The sequence below is a fragment of the Pararge aegeria genome, chromosome 19 (genome assembly GCF_905163445.1).
Source record: "Pararge aegeria chromosome 19, ilParAegt1.1, whole genome shotgun sequence".
Lineage (NCBI taxonomy): Eukaryota > Metazoa > Arthropoda > Insecta > Lepidoptera > Nymphalidae > Pararge > Pararge aegeria.
In genome coordinates, this window is record NC_053198.1 from 14,048,087 (window position 1) to 14,067,073 (window position 18,987).

The 18,987-nt window shown below is 35.4% G+C and overlaps 1 protein-coding gene across 1 annotated transcript; it reads left to right on the forward strand.

The window, feature by feature from the left end:
* Positions 1 to 6,203: 6,203 nt before the first annotated feature.
* LOC120632190 (esterase FE4-like) lies at positions 6,204 to 10,883 on the forward strand. Its single transcript, XM_039901995.1, has 3 exons — positions 6,204 to 6,398; positions 8,280 to 9,553; positions 9,902 to 10,883. Exons 1-3 carry the CDS (start codon positions 6,204 to 6,206, stop codon positions 10,881 to 10,883), a joined length of 2,451 nt encoding a protein of 816 aa, XP_039757929.1.
* The last annotated feature ends 8,104 nt before the right edge of the window (positions 10,884 to 18,987 follow it).

Genomic DNA, 18,987 nt, shown 5'->3' on the forward strand with positions numbered 1-18,987 from the left:
AATGCCTTACTATGTAACGTCTTGTCTAAGGAGATTTCTAGGCATAAATTTACATTTCTCCAACCGTTTTTCACTAGGCAACACTTAATTATGAGACGTTAATTTTTCTATGAATCCCGGTCAACTTTTATGTTTGACTCTGACGTCTGATTGAACTTTTCTTGATTACTTTCGTGATGATAAGATTATTAACAGCTGTTTGGACTGTTACCGAAGTGAAACAGTAACTTAGGACCCAGATCACCTAGCCCAATATGTAAAAATTCAAAATTCAAAATTCAAAATTCATTTATTTCAAGTAGGCCTAATCCAAGCACTTTTGAAACGTCAAGTCTGTCCTTGTGTAGCGACTCTACCACCGGTTCGGAAGGCAGATTCTACCGAGAAGAAGCCGGCAAGAAACTCAGCAGTTGCTCTTTTCCAACATCAAAAATTTACATTTTACATTTTAACATTCATTTTTCTATTTTGTGCGAAATGAAAGCGGAGTCTGATGCTTCCAAGCAACCTTGTCATTAAGAAACTCATCAATTGTGTAATAACCTCGCTGTAATAAATGTGTTTTAACACATTCTTTAAGCTTATGCATTGGTAAGTCCAAAATTACCTTATGTAAAAAAATATATCGAATTTAATCTTTTTTCATCTGCCAAATAATACTATATGAGTTCCCTAACCATGTATCATCACTTTTTCAGTTTCCACAGCCTCGGACTCAGAAAGCAGGGCCGCTGCCCAAAGCGCCAATCGGCCGTCAATGCTTATACAACGCTTTTTAAACGTTGCATAACGTCGGAATTATTTTGCAGTGTTTGGTCACACTTCAATTCATAGCGCCTTTCAAATGTCAGAAGGGCAATTCTGTGGTGTGGAAGGTGCCCTCCCACAATGAAAAAGGTTCAGGCCGTATTTCACCTCCAATGCGGTTTGGTGGACTTTGAGGACGTTATAGAGAACTCTCAGGCATGCAGGTTTCCTCACAATGTTTTCCTTCACCGTTGGAGCATGTGATATTGTAATCACTTAGAATGCACATAACTTAGAAAGGTTTTTTAGGTTATAGGTTAAAGGGATTCGAACTCGGCCCGCTGAAAGTGAAGCTGAATACAAAACCACTATGCTGTCACAGTTCTTCTAGGCTATCAACACTGCATTACTGTTCCGACGTTTTGCCACGTTTATTAATAAATGGGCTTATGTTTTACGACGTTACTTTTCCGTCTTAATTCCAACCAGGTTTGAACTATAAAACTTGGCTGTTAGTGTCAATGGCCAGAGGTAAACCAATTTTACTTTGCATCACGCCAACTGCGAAACACGCAAACCCTTTCTACACACTAACTTAATATTGGATATTTCACACGGGCTTTGTTCATAGAATACAACATTTTGAACTATATCTCTAACCAAAAATAAATTTTAATAAATTTAAATTAAGAATAGTGTTAAACATTTCAATAAAAAAAAAAATAATAGTGTGAAAAAAAAAAAAAAAAATTGTAAAAAAAGCGTGGGGTGCATGGTGTCAATAGTTATAAATATTTTATTGACAGATATGAGTAGAGTGATTATTATTTTGATATTTTTTTTAAAAGCACCCCACGCTTTTTTTTATCTTGGGAACATATTTATAAGTAGAATTTGGTTCGAAGCGTTCGAAGACTTTGGTATCTAGGCAATGGATAACGAGAAGATATCACGATGCTTCTCTGTTACCCGAGTCGGAGACGGCGATTAAACTTTTGCAAATTGGACCTACCTAACTGGACTGTATGTTCTGGGCTCTCTTTTCTAAATAAATATATAGAAACCGATCCGTCAAAGTCAAAAATATTCGCACCGTTTTAGTGTCTATAATAAAGTTCTAACACTGACTGACTTATATTTATCAGGCCTAGCGGGTCAGTAACAAATACCTATAACGAAATAAACCTAGCGTTGTTGCTATAAACAATTAACACTCTGCATCAACTTATCAACAATTTCGTACATAGGTAGTTCTCATAGTAAAGGTGACCCCAAAAAAAACGATAAAAAAGAACCGACTTTGTAAAACAACTTATAAGTAAGAAATTAATTTTTTTATCACTGCCAAGTAAATTGTAATGCCTTTTATATAGTATTGATTTCAAACATGTCACACAAACACTGACTTAAAAATTTATGTTGTTTTTGAAGTTTCTTAATGGGTAGGTTTGCAATTCTAAAATCGGTGTATGGCTAAATAATCGCGTTACAAATAAACATAAAAAAAAAACCTTCTCCTTTATTTTAAGTGGGTTGAAAATGATAATAACACTATCAATACAATCTACGAGCTATTCCATAACATACAGCCGAACAGACAGAGTGACATTAATAGATAAATTCTCCGTTAAACCTCTAGGTACCTACGGAACTCTTAAAGCGAACAAATAAAGAAGCCGAAATCCCGGTTTTCAGCCAAAATCCGTGACTTTAACGTAACTAAACACTCCAGTGTGAATTGTGGGACAGGATAACATATTTTACGGCCAGGTACACCGGGACAAACCGAATATATTCAACGTGAAGATGTGACGGCGCATTTACACGTCACGATTTTCAGAATAGAACAATACAAAAAAAAAACAAAAAAACACGCTTGGTATAAAAAACCAAACTAATTTCTACTTTCTAGTTATACTTATGTATGAAAGCGTGTTTTCTAGTTTTTCTTAAACTATTTTTTTATGTTAGAGCAAAATTAATCGGTTAAATAAATCAGCTAAAGATTTAAAGGTTGGAAATTCAAATTAACATAATTCCTAGCTTATTCACTATAGATGAAAATTATATAAATTTACAAACATCTTATTTTGCAAATTGTTAAATGGAATAATCTTAGTGTATGGTCATCGGTCTTCTTCTACAAAGTTTGAACTAAATCAGATTGTTTAAAGATGGTCAAAATCAAGTCCAAAGGAGTCGGTTACAAACATAGAAACAAACATACAGGTGAAGGTAATAAAAAGCGTGTAAAAAATAATACGTTGTGATACAAGGACGTACGAGGGACGAGGGATCCCCGGCACTTACTTTTGGAGCAACCCCTGGCTTTTCGGAGCTACGCGAGTTTGAACTTAGTCCCCCCGAAAGAGAGACTGAAATCCTAACTTAGGCTATCACCGCAGGATAGGTATACATATAAATCTTATATTATCGTCTATAGCCTAAAGCAATCCAATGCTGGACTAAAGGCTACTGACAACGGAATGGTTTGCCCATATTCACTACGATGAGCATTGAGCAGTCTTGTTGGTGATCGCAGAAGTTGGTAGTTGTAGCATAGAAGACGCTGCTGCCCTTTCTCCGTTATATTTCCTTATTCGACTTTTACGACACCCGCGGGAAGATGAGGGGTGGTGAGAACTGTATTCTGATCTGGCGTCACTACACGGGTAGAGGTAGCAAGCTTCAAAATCGGCTCCCCAAAAGTGAAGCCGAAGTCGTAACCACTTGTCTACCACCGCTTCAATCTTATATTATAAATAGCCCCAAATACACGCTCGGACGTCGCGTTGGACACCTGAACGGGCCATAAAGAAAATCTTATGATAATAATACACTGCGCGCCATAACTTCGCGGTTTTCACCAAAATATTTTTATATTTTACTATTCACCGCATAAACACAGATTTATGACGCAAATATAAAACTAACTGTATATGGTTAGAGCAATTTAAATGATTTATTTAAATTTAATACTTTACACCTAAAAATTCAGACAGTTTGATTGTTTTGTTTTTTTTGTGTATATCCTTTATTTCGTACCAATAGTGAAGCAATATATTAGAAAATAACTTTTCATGGTTTAAAATGACCTTAATATAAATCAATATAAATATAACGGCATGTTCACATTGTGCCAGTTTCGCGATCCAGTGAGTTTATTCCAGGATGGAATGGATGGTGGCGTCATTAATTCCGTAAATTGAAAGTACCATGCCTGTGTCCATCAATCTGAAAGCTTAATTTGCCTGTAATTACACCGGCAACCCGCCCTTCAAACCGGAACACATCAAGGCTGCTTGGCGGCAGAAATAACTATATCGTTAGTAGGTAATTTCTGGGACGAGCTGTGACACAAAAAGCTTTTTAGAAATAACCATTTTGTTAGTGATTGTCGCACTTGCTTGTTTCCCGTCGACGCGTGGCTAAATGTCGACTCGAAAATTTGCCTATTTCATGGCTCTGTTAAATTTATTTATCTTGTTACGAGATGTGACACCGCAGATGTTTGCTTTGGTGTGTAGACTCCTCAGATTAGATCGCTAGACAGGAGAGCTACTGGTAAATTGTGAGTGTGCTATAAAGAAAATTTAAATACGAAAAAGTTTTCCAACTTCGGGTCATTTCCTTGCAGTGCTTTTATCTTCAGCCCCAAGCTTTGAATTTCAAGACGGTCGCCAGAGTTTGTTTCGAGAGCTTTGTCTACAAAGAATACTAAGTTGTAAATAGGGAACCTATTTTTCCAAGGAACTATGGATAAGTTTTTTTTTTATTTTTATTTCTAGTTTTAGTTTAACAGTTTATAGATTTCAAAGAGTTTTATTAGTGCTTTGAAGTATTTTTTATTGTTAGTCTTGAAAAATTGTCTTCTTCGGTCGACAATTTCTTTTCTGCGGTTCCAAAATAAATATCAATAAGTCTTAACGTAAAGGAAGTCAGATCGAGAATTGATCAAAGATTACCTATATTGAAGGTCTACGAATAGTTTCTTCCTGTTCAACAGTTTTAAAGATTTCCAAGAAATGTTTTTATTGCTCTTGTCCTGAAACAGCTATTTTGTTTGAATATTGTTATTAAAGTTAATTTAGATACAATTTTATTTTAATTTCACATTTGTTTTATAAATATAACCTAAATTAAACTATGTAAAACTAAATAAAATATAAAAGTCTTCGAAAACACCGCAGCGAGGCACAGTTCCTAAGATACAGACAGCTTTTTGCATGGCCAAACTAATTATTTGGCCAAGGTAACTGCCCGCTCTTGGATCACCGGTAGACTTGATAACCCTTTTTTAGTTTAAATATTTAAATTTATATCGCCTTTACGAATGGTTAGTTAGGAATCTTCCATACCTATATATACGTACACCCAAAATGTATTATAATATAAAATTTAATAAAAATAATTCATTCACTAATTACCACAAGTTAGACTTTTAAAGCTTAGGTCAGTGGCTTGTCAGTCCTTGTCTGCAATCTCATCTGGTGGTATGTGATGATGCTAGAATGCTATGATGTTATCCCTGTTAGGGAGTATGGTAGACATACCCTTAATCGGTTTTTGTGCGATATCGCACTGGAACTCTAACGTCTTAGCGACACGTCGTTGTCGGTATGGTGGTAACTAGCCACGGCCAAAGCCTTCCGGACCGGACCAGACCAGATAAAAAGACAGACAGAAATTATAAATTCCCAAATTCCCCCTGCCAGGAATAGGGAACCGGTAACCCTGGACCTCCTACTTAAATTCCCAGCGCTCACCGTTGCGCAAGGGAGGTCGTCAAACATATCAAACATTTCAGAAACCAATAATTTTTCGAAAAAAATGTCTTATACTTACATGTCAACACGTAACGTACATCGACGGCCGATTGGCGCAGTTTGCAGCGACCTTGCTTTCTGAGCCCAAGGCCATGGGTTCGATTCCCACAACTGGAAAATGTTTGTGTGATGAGGATGAATGTTTTTCAGTGTCTGGGTGTTTATACGTATATTCTAAGTATTTATGTATATTATTCATAAAAAAATTATTCATCAGTCATCTTAGTACCCATAACACAAGCAACGCTTACTTTGGGGCTAGGTGGCGATGTGTGTATTGTCTTAGTATATTTATTTATTTATTTATTTATTTATGTATTCACTTCAGTTATTAAAATAAACTGTGGGCATTGTGAAAGCCAGGTTCCAAAATAAAATACCCAAATCCCTCAGTCTCTACGAATTATTACGGTAGCACCAAAAAGATAAACACATGAAAAAGATTAAAAAGTCATTTCCACATATATTTTTGTTAGCCACGAAGATTAACACATCCAGATTAACAAAGTTTACGTGTACGAATCTCCTTTGGCCGATTTTATTTTTATCAATTAATATTTATCTAACGTTATCAAACTAATTACTATCAACATTTTATCAATTTGTCACAACTGGCATTGGGTGGCAAAAATGTTGCGAGCGCCTGTGCTATTTACTTCATTTATTTTCTGTGTTACACTTAATTGTGTTTTTGCGAGTGATGACATAAAAGTGGTGATTCTGGCTGATGGCGCTGTGAAAGGGGATAAGCATTGGAATGGAGAATTCTATGAGTTTTTCGGTATACCGTATGCCACTGCGCCGACTGGCAGAGATAGGTTTCAGGTTGGTTTTCTTTACTTTCATAAACGATGGGCACTAAATATAATTTGCAATTTATATCAACAAAATCTTTAATTTCTGCAAAAATAAGTCTTTCCTAACGTCAAAGGTTGTGTGGAAATGATTGATTTAACTATAAGACCGCCTTTACACAGCCCAATTTCTGTTCTAAGTTCTTCTGTATATAAGTTTACTTTGTATAAAATGAAATAAGATATATTTTGGATTTAGTACATACTTGCGAACATCGGTAGTTTCTCAAAATTAGTCAGCATGTCTATTGTTATCCGTAATCGAAATATGCTAACCATTGATTGATGCTAAAAGGTATTTATTTAAAATCTAAATAAAAATCAAAATTTAAATTAATAAGCCAGTTCTTAGCCATTATTCGCTGCACGGGCGTGCTTTAACTTATTTTTTTATTATCTTTGGCCTATAAATGTATGGCCTATTCATGGATAACCTATTAATATATGACCTACTAGCGTACCCAGCTCGCTTCGCCGGGCTAGATTTTGCTCTATTTTATTTCAACAATAAACTTACATCATTAAATTTTTAATTTAAGTCTCATAATATATTAAATCATTTATTTCTCTCCGTATTCATTCTATTCTATTCTCTTCTCGAGCGGGTGAAGATCATTATCTTCACCCATGTACACCCAACAATAGAATATCATCATAGTAAATAAAAGCTGTATTTGACAGTTCAAAAATAGGAGTGCTCCGATCGTCACCAAACTTTACAGGATTACTCGCCTGGTTAATCCGGAGATTCCCTGAAAGTTTCATTGAAATCGGTCCAGCCGTTTCGGAGCCTATACGGAACATACCCACACACTTTCTCTTTTATATATATACAGAAGCAAGATTAATTTTTAGCCTATTAATGTATGGCTTATTTATGTATGGCCTATTAATGTTTTGAACTGCAAAGAAAAGAGGACTTCATAGCATAGTCCCACCGCGATGCTCCAATTTTTATCACATGTTAGTGATTATTACCAGGACTGACGGCTAAGTGAACTCTCTGATACAATGTCAAGTCTTGATTTGAAGTTACTGATATTGTAACAGATCAGAAACGAAGAAACGAAGATCTGTTATATTAAATCCATACTGCTTATTGGTAACGCTAAATCGCTTAGCGCACGTCTTTGTCGGTAGGATGGTAACTTGACTACGGCTGAAGCCTCCCACTAGACCAGTCAATAAAAATTCAGAAAATATGGCGGGGATTGAACCCGGAACCTTCCACTTAAGCCCTCGTGCTCACCGCTGCGCCAAAATATTTCTATTGTTTTGGAGTAGGCTAAAGGACCCCCCATTTCGTCAGGTGTCATAGTGAAAAATGTTTAGATTAGGTTACTGTTAAACTCACGCACGTGCCTCTAATAATAAATGGACAAAACGCACATCTCTATGAAAATTATTTATTTATTAGAAAACGGGGTCGAAGGTACGATGGGCAGATGAAATTGAGAGTGTGGCTGGCGAGAACTGGATTGAAAGAGCGCTGAGTGGCAGAGAATGGAGGAGGCCTTTACCCACAAGGGGTCCTTGGTTGCATAACTCAATTTATCAAAAAAAAAAATATCAAACGCAACAAATTTGCAAATGCTTATATTCTTATCTATTTTTATATTTATTATGTTTTTTTTTGTTTATATTTTCAATCAAGGAATAATAAAAGGCTTTTTTTTTGTTTATTTATTTATTTTATTTTATTGGTCGGCACTTTCAGTTTTGGACCAAACATTATGAATCGCGGTTGATGTCTTTTGAGACGGTCTTATCAGGTCAGGGCAGAGACGACTATATGTCTTCACTTTAATAAGACTCTTTAAAATGCTTTTGCTTTAAAACATTATTTTTTCAGGCGCCTTTACCTCCCGAACCTTGGCAAGGAATGTTTGATGCATCGAAAAAGAAAACCATATGTAAACAATGCTACATGACTGGAGATAACGAAGTACTAGTTGATGGGGATGAAGATTGCCTGCTAATTAACTTGCTAGTTCCCCAAGTGGCCTCGGAAACAAACCTAGTACCGGTTGTAGTATACATCCATAGCGGAGCGTACTCCGGTGGTAGCGGAAATATGGCTAACTATAATTATCTAGTTAGACATGACGTCATAACAATAAGTTTCAATTATAGATTGGGAGCATTAGGATTCGCATGTTTAGGCAATAAGGAAATACCAGGAAATGCTGCATTGAAAGATCAAGTCGCAGCATTAAGATGGATTAATAAAAATATAAAGAAATTCGGTGGTGATCCTGATAAGGTAACTCTTGCAGGATTCAGTGTTGGTGCAACTATGGCTGAGTTACTGTCATTATCTAAAGCTACTACTGGTTTGTTTAGCAAGATTATCTTGGATAGTGGTTCAGCATTAGCTCCATATGCTATAAACAGACATCCTATAAATACGGCTAAAAATATAGCTATATCTCTCGGTTATAATGGAACAATGTCGTTAGATGGTTTAACTGAATTTTACTTAAACGCTTCACTAGAAGGATTGGCAGAAAAGAGCGTGAATTATTATTTGAAGAACAGTACATTTGGTTTCGCTCCATGCATTGAAAATGTGCACGAAGGCATAGAACCTATATTGACGGAGTCACCTTTAGATATACTAAGAAAAGGTGATAATAATGATGTTGCGGTATTAATCGGTTTCTCTGATAAGGAGGGTTTGAGTAGATCTATTAAATTCGGTACATGGCGAGAAGAAATGAATGAAGAATTTTCAGATTTTCTACCAGCTGACCTTCTATTTGATAATAACAAAGCTAGAGATGACTTCGTTAATGACGTTAAAAAGTACTACTTTGATAGTAAAACAATCAAAGCAGAAGCATTACACAAATATGTAGACTATTTCTCTGACTCAATGTTTAAATACAGTATTCTTAAATCAGCTAAGTTGCATGCATCGGCGAGTAAAAAACCTGTCTATCTTTATGAGTTTTCCTATTCAGGCAAGCTAAATATTGAACATAATTATATGGATAGAATAAAAGGTGCTAGTCATAGGGATCAAACTGCGTACATTTTGGACTTTCATGGCTATACGAATGGATATAAAGATTTGGATACTAGAGAGCGTATGACAACTATGTGGACCGATTTCGTTAAATATGAGTTAGTATTATTATTTTTATTATAATTAGATTAGATTTCATCTGTTTCACTACTGTGTTTACTAAATGAGCCGCTAGAATAAGCAGCCCTGGACCTTGGATGAATGAATTCCCACAAAAAACCATCCAGCAGTGGACATCAATCGGTCAATTTGACTTTATTCTTAGAGCAATTATTATTATTGTAAAGAAGCTTTAAAAGTTTAAAAAACGCATTCTTTTTTCAAACAAAATTTTCCCGTCTATAAAATCATTGAATCACTGCCTATGTGTTTTCCCTAAAAAAAATATTTTATCATTCAATTTAGTTTGAATGCAATATTTGTACATGTAATCTTGTCAATTTCAGAAATCCAACGGTATTCGAAAGCTCTCTTATTAATATCAAGTGGCTCCCATACACAAATAACAAACGGGACTATATGGAGATCAATAAGAAATTGGTGATGAAAAAAGATCTCTTTGAAGAACGATATAGTTTTTGGAATAAAGTATATGAAAGATATTATTGGACCCCAACTACGCCGAAGTTTGAAGATATAATAGAATCCCAAACTAATTCAGATACAGAATATGATTATACTCAAAAAAACAGTCAAATCAAAAAGGAAAATAGAATCCTGGAAGAAAAAAAAATTCTAAAAGTCAAGGATACTACACCAAAAGGAACTGAAGCTTCGAATGAAAATGATGTTTTGAAAGAAAAGGAAACAATTAAAGGAAATACAGCTCCAAATAATGAAAATATATCCAAAGAAAATAATGCTCCTGCTAAACACTCTCAGAAAGAAAACTACTCTTCTAAAGACAATAATACTCCAAAAAAGTATGAATCTGTGAAAGACGATAATACGAAAAATACTAATACTCCGAAAGAAAAAGACATTCTGAAGGAAAAAGATCCACTGAAAGAAAACAATACTCCAACAGCAAAAAATCCTGTGAAAATAAATAATAGTCCCGAAGGAATTGGTACTAAAGAAAGTGAAGTTCCGAAACAAAAAAAAACTATAAAAGCAAACAAAAACAACACCCCGAAAGAAAAGGATATTTCAAATGAAAAGGATACTATGAAATCTACTATGAATCTTAATACAAAAGAAAATGAAACACCGAAAGAAAACCATATTCTAAATGAAAATGTAGTTTCAAAAGAAAATGGCATTCGAAAAGATAAGAATAATTCAAAACAAAATGACTCTCCAAGAAAAGACTCTCAGAAAGAAGACTATAATTCTAAACACACAACGTCGGCAAAAGAACAAGAATCCGTGAAAGAAAAGGATACTGTTAAAGAAAAGGACACTCCGATCAAAACAGTTAAAGTATAATAAGTTAAGTGAATAAAATAATATGTAGCAATATATTTATCAAAAGTTATTAACTCATAATGAAAACAATAGTTTCTGAAAAGTACGCTTTCCAGTACAATGTCATCAACATCGTCGTCATCTGTCTGGCTACAGCCAGCAGTGAGGAATTTACAATACTCACGTGCGTTCATGCGTGCGTTCTCTTGCGTTGCGTTGAACATGCGTTCTGTTTTGGAATAGATATACAGTCATAATTAGTCGTACTATGGCTTTTAGTGAAAGAGCTCGCCCGGGGAAGTACCGCCGTCGTACATGTTTTTACGGCCATGCAGCTTTGTAGCAATGCTTTGTTCTAGTCTACATCAACTACTTCATTTGTTCTAGTCATATATACACCTATACATCAGGTTGATGGCCACAGGGTGGCAGGTTGTAGGACGTGTTCCTCACATGTCCTGCGAAGTACATAAAAAAGTAAAAAAGCAAAAAAAGTAAAGGAGCAATCCTTTTATGACAATTAACAGCAGTAGTGTCAACGCATAACCTAAGCTTCTTACTACATCTACCCTCTTCTTACTAATATTTAAGTTGATATTCGTAATACTATAGAAACTACGTCAATACTCACATCGCCATCTAGCCCAAAGTAAGCGCAGCTTGTGTTATGGGTACTAAGATGACAGATAAATATTTTTATGAATAATAAACATAAATAATTTGTGATATACCTACAGATAAACACCCTGACTCTGAAAAACTTTCATGTTTATCACACAAACATTTTCCGTTTGGGGGAATCGAACCCACAGCCTTGGACTCAAAAAGCGGAGTCGCTGACCACTGTGCCAATCGGCCTTCGGTTTAGATGGATGTTCGTTACCTAATCACGCTAGAATAGCGGAAAACGGAGCTGGATAAAATTTGGTAGAAATAGGTTAGTCTGGAAAAGCAAATAGGTAGGTAATACTTTTATGCCCATAAAGCCAACAGTTACGATCGACGATCTCGCGGGCAACAGCTAGTCAAATACAATCGGATAAGTCAAACGCAAGGACCGTCAACAAAAATACATTATTATCTACTCCTAAACATTGCCAAATCCTTTCGGTTCCTGATTTTGACACGTATAAATTGACACGGCCTTTATACGTGTCACCTGTAGAGACAGATAAAAAATAAAGTAAACCAACAATGCGTTCAATATTAGCCCTTATCTTTCGGAACGCCAATCTAAATGGAACCTTTATTTATGTCTTATTTTTATAGCGTTAGGGTACATATTTCCGTGAATTTGTAGTAATTTAAAAGTGGTAGAAAATTTTAAATAGGTAAAGGCTAGTTTGTTTTATGTGTTCCCATAAAGCAAGGCGGCCCGAAACAATGCATCAGAGGAAGAAGGTATACGTAACATTCCTCTTTTAACAAAGTAGAAGACCACTGGGTCCAAAAATATGTGAAGAATGCGTGAAATATTGATACTGCCGATGATAGCCTACAATAGCGAACATAACCCAGTGGTAAGGGCTACCCTTACGCAATTTATTTGAAGTATTTAAGTAGGTACTAGTATTTTAAGTACTCCTACAAACAAAACTTCACTAAACACAGTGCTATAAGTAATTAGTATTAAAGCTAGATGTTTTTCTTTGGCATCCATGTAACATTTATATTGCCTAGAAGTGAAACACAGTATGGATCATTACAGTCCCGCAAACGCTAAAGACTTGTGTATGACTTGTGTATGACTTGTTTCGACTTGTCTGTGTAGGACATTCTTTCAAAGATTAGGGTACATAAATGCTAAATACTAATACGAGAACATCTAGATTACAATTAGTAACAGGGACTATCTCTTCCTCTGAAACAAAATGTTTTGTTACTTTATCAGTACACTTTAGGTCTAAAAATTTTAGGCGCACATTTTAGTCATTGTAATTAAGATATTATGTTCTGGTATATAAATATTCTTATCTTTGAGAGGATGTTGTGTTGTAAGAAGGCGACAGCCCTTCTCTTACGCGTGTTACTTTATATAACGTTCCCTTTAGATGTAAGGGGAAACATTTTGCAATGATTTTCCTGTCAGACGGCCCCCTTTGAAGTTTCCCAGTTATTTATGGTTTAGAATTTCGTTATTACAAACTTCGGCGGAGTTCCGCGTGCAATATAAACTTTGACCCCTATTAAGCGCATCGGGGGCATAATGATGTTTGGTTTTGAATTACTCATGTACCTGCCTAGACAATCTGGTGAAGGATTTAACTTTCACCCCCATATACTGAGCAGAATATTGAAGTTGAAGAGAAAATTAAACTTTGGCTGATGTATCCGTTTCAAGCTCATAAGACCAGACCGAATTAAGAAATTATAAAAAACCTAAATTTATCCCGCCGGGGATCGAATCCGGGACCTTATTACATGAGAGAGGTCGTCAAAAACAATGCTAGCATGCATACATACCTCTAAAACACTTAAGTGTCTATTAAAATTAAACTAACTGATGGTTGCACACCCTATTGAACACGTCCGTATTACGTTGTGTAACGTAGGTATTACGTAAAGTGAAGTGACGTTTAGATGTCGTGGTTGGTTGTCGGCTCGGTTGGCGTTGGAATGTGCTGTCGGAATAGCTTATACAGGATGATCGAATATTAGACTGCTGTGTATTATTATAGAACAACTTTATTGCGTACAAATGGTAATGTACAATTGATACTCTTAAAAAAACTATATTAACCATAACAAACCATTAACACCGACAGCGCTCAGCACGTAGCCAAGGAGGTCGCCAAAACCAATGCTAATAAAAAAAAACAATATTCCAAAATTCTTTATTCATATAGGCTTATCACAGGCACTTATTAAGCGTTCATACATAGATATATTTATTACAATAATTATATTATATACATACATGCTGCTAAAGAACTTCAGTGTCCAATAAAATTAAAATAAGTGATGGATGCACACCCTGTTGGACAGATCCGTATTACGTAATGAGCTTGCAGCATGAGTTTTTATTATAAGTAACTACCTAAATGGAAAATTATTTTAATTATAGACGTTCATGAATTCATTTTATTTATTAAGGATTAATTTTTTATTTAACCTGTTATTTTCATTTCCTTTTTTTTGTGTTTTTACTTTTAATTAATTGTTTAAATGTGACTTGTTATTTAATGTAGAAAATTGATATAATCATTAGCGAATAATTTTTGCACGCAAATCTGGGCAGGATATGTGACACTAATTAAAAAATTGATTGATTAATTGATTGAACTGCCAAACCCTAGCAAGTTAAGACTGCTACCATCTTAGACTGCGTCGTCATTTACCAACAAGTGAGATAGCAGCTAACTTGCAGTAAAATAAAAAAAAACTAAATACCAGATGAGACTGTAGTGAAGGCCTAGCTGGTAGTTGAATAAAAAAAACTTTATTATAGTCGTAAAAATGTAATAGGCCCGTTTTGACATTTGTCATCGCGACGTAACTAGTTATGGAACCATGAGACTCGGGACTCGATACTCACGATAAATCAATTCAAGTTTGTATCAGTATTTGATTGGTATTATTATGTATTGTAAAGTGTTCGCTAATTCAAAGTATTCCTTTAACTTCACAACCAATACGCGTGACTGGCTGTTAATTATACGTCCACTTTTCAACATGTTGAAACAGAGTTAGTACTATATAACAACAAACACAAAAATCGAGTCCAATCACTATGTTTAAATTAATGTCCAAAATAGAAGAGCCATAGTTAACGTAATAGTAAACAATATATATCAAACTAAAACGAGCGCACAGTCAACTTTACAAGATGAGCAACGAAAAACTGCGCAGTGCGCGCGGGGACGCTTCAGTCATGTGCCGCTTGGTCAGATACATCAACTCAGACTCATTATTTAGAACCCATTTTGAGAACCAAGCTCATTCTTTGCAGTAAAGATAACTACACAATATTTAATTTCGATATTCAGTAAAAAAATGGTTACATCTCTAGTATAAAAAAAGAAAAAAACTGAGAACGTAACTGTTTTCGGAACGTTTCGCAACAATTATAAATTACATGCTACTATAAGTAAGCGCAAAAAGAATACTCGCGATATATTCTTTCATATTATTTAACGTCCCAAAAAAATTTGCGTATTTTTTAAAACACTGGATGTAATTGATTTTTATTTTATTGTTTCTTTCAGTTTCGTTCCAAGTTACATTATATGGTCTTGCACAAATGTCAAAACGGGCCTATTACATTTTTACGACTATAGGTAGGTAATTTACGAGCATCCTGTATACAATCCTATGCACGTCAATTTCAGGCGAGCGATGTCGTCTCGTAGGCACGTTGCGTGCCGCGCATAGCTCTCTCCTTACATAATTAAGTGTCGAAGATCAACTTTGATTTCTCAAAGTATTTAAATTATTAGAGCATTACAGAGTTGTGGAGCTTTTCGTGACAGAGCTCGTCCGAAAGTGTACTAACACCATGCTTATTTCTGCCGCCAAGCAGCATTTTTTTTTTATATACTACGACAATACACACATCGCCACCTAGCCCCAAAGTAAGCGTAGCTTGTGTTATGGGTACTAAGGTGACTGATGAATATTTTTATGAATAACATACTTATAATATACGTATCAACACCCAGACACTGAAAAACAAACCCCCGACTTTCCATATAGTGTACATTTTGCTACTAGTTAAGCCTTTACCCACATTGACGGCCGGGTGGCGCAGTGGGCAGTGACCCTGCTTTCTGAGTCCAAGGTCGTGGGTTCGATTCCCACAACTGGAAAATGTTTGTGTGACGAACATGAATGTTTTTCAGTGTCTGGGTGCTTATCTGTATATTATAAGTATTAATATTATTCATAAAAAAATATTCATCAGCTATCTTAGTACCCATAACACAAGCTACGCTTACTTTGGGGCTAGGTTGCAATGTGTGTATTGTCGTAGTATATTTATTTATTTTATTTATTTATTGAATCAGTTGCGGAAAAATATACAATTCGCCATTTTGTGGCGGCGCGGCGGCCATCTTGGAACGTTTTTCATCAAACAAGAAAACTCCTCACTTATTTACCTGACTAACACATCGTGCCCTGTAGTGGGCCGGTAATGGGTTGAAACGATGATAATGATAAAAAAAAAAGTTATGTGACTATGGTGTTCAATAATCGAACCGCGAGAGTTTTAATAACACAAAAACTGATTTATGTTAACGCAATGTGAATTTTCCCGATCACCGCGATGCAGGCGGTGTCGGTAATTGCACAGTCATCCGGCCAAACACTTCGAGGGGGGGAAAATTAATGGGAATTCTTTCAGCCGAATTTATGACTTGGCAGGTATAAAAAGATTATTTTTGTATTCAAAACTACGCGTGGAAATTTTTTGTGGACAAATTAAAAGATTTTATTCATAACTGACTGGTAAGGATTTAAATCAGCAGAAGATGTTGGATATATGCAGGCGTTACTAAGGTGAATTCCATCATATATCTGTATTTATATATCTGTTTTTGACGGCCGACTGGCGCAGTGGGCAGCGACCCTGCTTTCTGAGTCCAAGGCCGTGGGTTCGATTCCCACAACTGGAAAATGTTTGTGTGATGAGCATTAAGTGTTTTTCAGTGTCTGGGTGTTTATATGTATTTTCTAAGTATTTATATATATAATTCATAAAAATATTCATCAGTCATCTTAGTACCCAGAACACAAGCTACGCTTACTTTGGGGCTAGGTGGCGATGTGTGTATTGTCGTAGTATATTTATTTATTTATTTATTTATTATACAGTCAAAAATTTGTACATTTTTAAGTCAACAAGTCTCCAAGTCTCCGGAAAATGCTCCGGTATCGTAGCGAAAAGTGCGTAGTACATTGCCAAGGATCTGTTTGGTGTGAAGTATAAACATTGGGGAACTTATAAATTTTTGTGTGATGAACATGTATGTTTTACAATATCCAAGATATTGAAAAACATGTTCATCACATAAAATTGTTTATCTGAATATTATAAGTATTTATGTATATTATTCATTAAAATATTCATCACCTAACTTAGTAACCATGGCACAAGTTACTTTGGGGCTAAATGGTGATGTGTGTATTGTCATAGTATATTCATTTATTTATCTTTATATATTTAAGTTTCACTGCTGGGCAAAGGCCACCTTTCTCATAATTGAGAGGGTTCAATAGATAATCAAAAACCTACCACGCTGCTCCAATGCGGGCCACAACTTAGTAATAATTACCGAGACCAACGCGACGATGCTCCCATTTATTTTTAATTCCACTACAAGTTAGCCCATAGCTATCTACTCGCCTGATGGTAAATGATAATGAAGTTTATGATATTACAGGGCTAACCTGTTAGGAGTATGGCGGCCATATTGGGTTATAACTACCTACGACCATCGGACCAGACAAAATAGGAGTATAAAGGTTATAAGCCATATCGGGTTATAACTAGCCACGGCCATCGGTCCACGCAAAAAAACACTTTGAAATTACAAATTCCAAAACTTCTCCTGATGGGTATCGAATCCGGGACCTTCCACTTTTATTACAACAGCGCTCGCTACTACGCCAGGGTTGTCAGAAACAATTTAGTAAATTAATTTGGTTTTTAAGAGAAAAAATGAGAAATGGGATATAACCACAGCTTGTGGCAAGAAAAAGAATAAATCTTGCGGATTTTTACCCCTTTACACCCTTCGTTCGTGTAAATTTTGACACTCGACATTGCAACGAGGGGAAACCTGAGATAAATCCTCTTAATAAAATAATGCTTCGCTGGCTAGGTGTAATTAAGTTTTTCTCTAACCCCCTCTTTATTGATGTACCTGGGGGTGAAATTATACAAGATTGTTGTTGGTGTTGTTTTAATTTAAATTTAAATTCATCTCTATCCCATAACTTAGAAAAGTTATAGGTGCGTGCTGGAATTCGAACTCGGCCACCCGAAAGTGAATTCGAGCTCCTAACCCAATGCGCTATCACCGCTGCTGGCACAGCAGCATATATTAAAAAAAAGAATAGCTCCGCCAACTGTGCTTTTACGCATTTAATTTGTGTAAATCGAGTTCGCATTCAGCACGCGGTTTTTCACACTTAACCAGAAATCCGGGACGGTCGAAATTAAATATCGCTTGCCTTTAACAAAGGGACTGATTGAGGGGTACACTCGAAAAAACCCCTCAATTTCGGAAAACGTCAAACACAATGGCTTTATATGTGAGCTTTTTAATAGAAAATTGGTGTTATGTGGGACTGAATAATGATTGAAAATTAACTGCATGCTATGGAGGTCTGTTTCGAGAGTTTGCTATGTAAAATTATGTGATGTTTCGCAACGTACCTACACAAATTAAGTATTTTAAAAATTATCACTATCATTATCATATCGACCATGGTTTATCGACTAATAATGATAGTCGTTTTAAATATTACCTCTAGTAGATTTTAACATTAATTTATAGTTAATTCAATAATGTCAAGTAATAAAAATTATTAATATAACTTTGTTGTTTTAACTAAGAAAAATGATTAGTTTGATAATGAAAATCAATCAAAGCAATTATCTATGTTAGTTATTTTAATTAGTATATTCTTAACTGATTCAATTTACGTACTTGTTTAAGCTAAATAATTAAAACTGATCTAATCATACAAAGAAGTAAATAATAATAGAAACAACGTATTTATTTGTTAGAATCAATGAACATACCTACATTGTGAACTTGCTGCTATAACTAATCAGCTTTTGTTGTTATGTTTATTATCATAATTGTTATAATTTATATAACGTCAACTAAGAGAAAATCTCTCTTAGTTGGCTTTCTTTTTTTAGAGTGCAGCGAGCCGGTATGATGATGATGATAATGATGCAACGAAAAGTTCTCCTACCACAATGAAAAACCACCACGCTGGCTTCGTGCGAATTGGTGGAATCACCTTTGAGAACATTATGAGGGACCAGCTTAAAAAAATAGATTTCAGTAATAATGACAGCACAGCACTATTTGTTGGTAGTGTAGTCGATTTAAAAAAATACCTTTCGCACTACCCGTGGTGCAAGCCGGTAGTCAAGGGTCCAAGACGAAGT

What these genes read in the sequence shown, in the direction of transcription:
- LOC120632190 (XM_039901995.1), top strand. Translation starts at nt 6,204, where the DNA reads ATGTTGCGAGCGCCTGTGCTATTTACTTCATTTATTTTCTGTGTTACA. An exon ending in CTGGCAGAGATAGGTTTCAG is followed by an intron (nt 6,399 to 8,279) that starts GTTGGTTTTCTT and finishes TTATTTTTTCAG; the next exon opens with GCGCCTTTACCTCCCGAACC. An exon ending in ACCGATTTCGTTAAATATGA is followed by an intron (nt 9,554 to 9,901) that starts GTTAGTATTATT and finishes TGTCAATTTCAG; the next exon opens with AAATCCAACGGTATTCGAAA.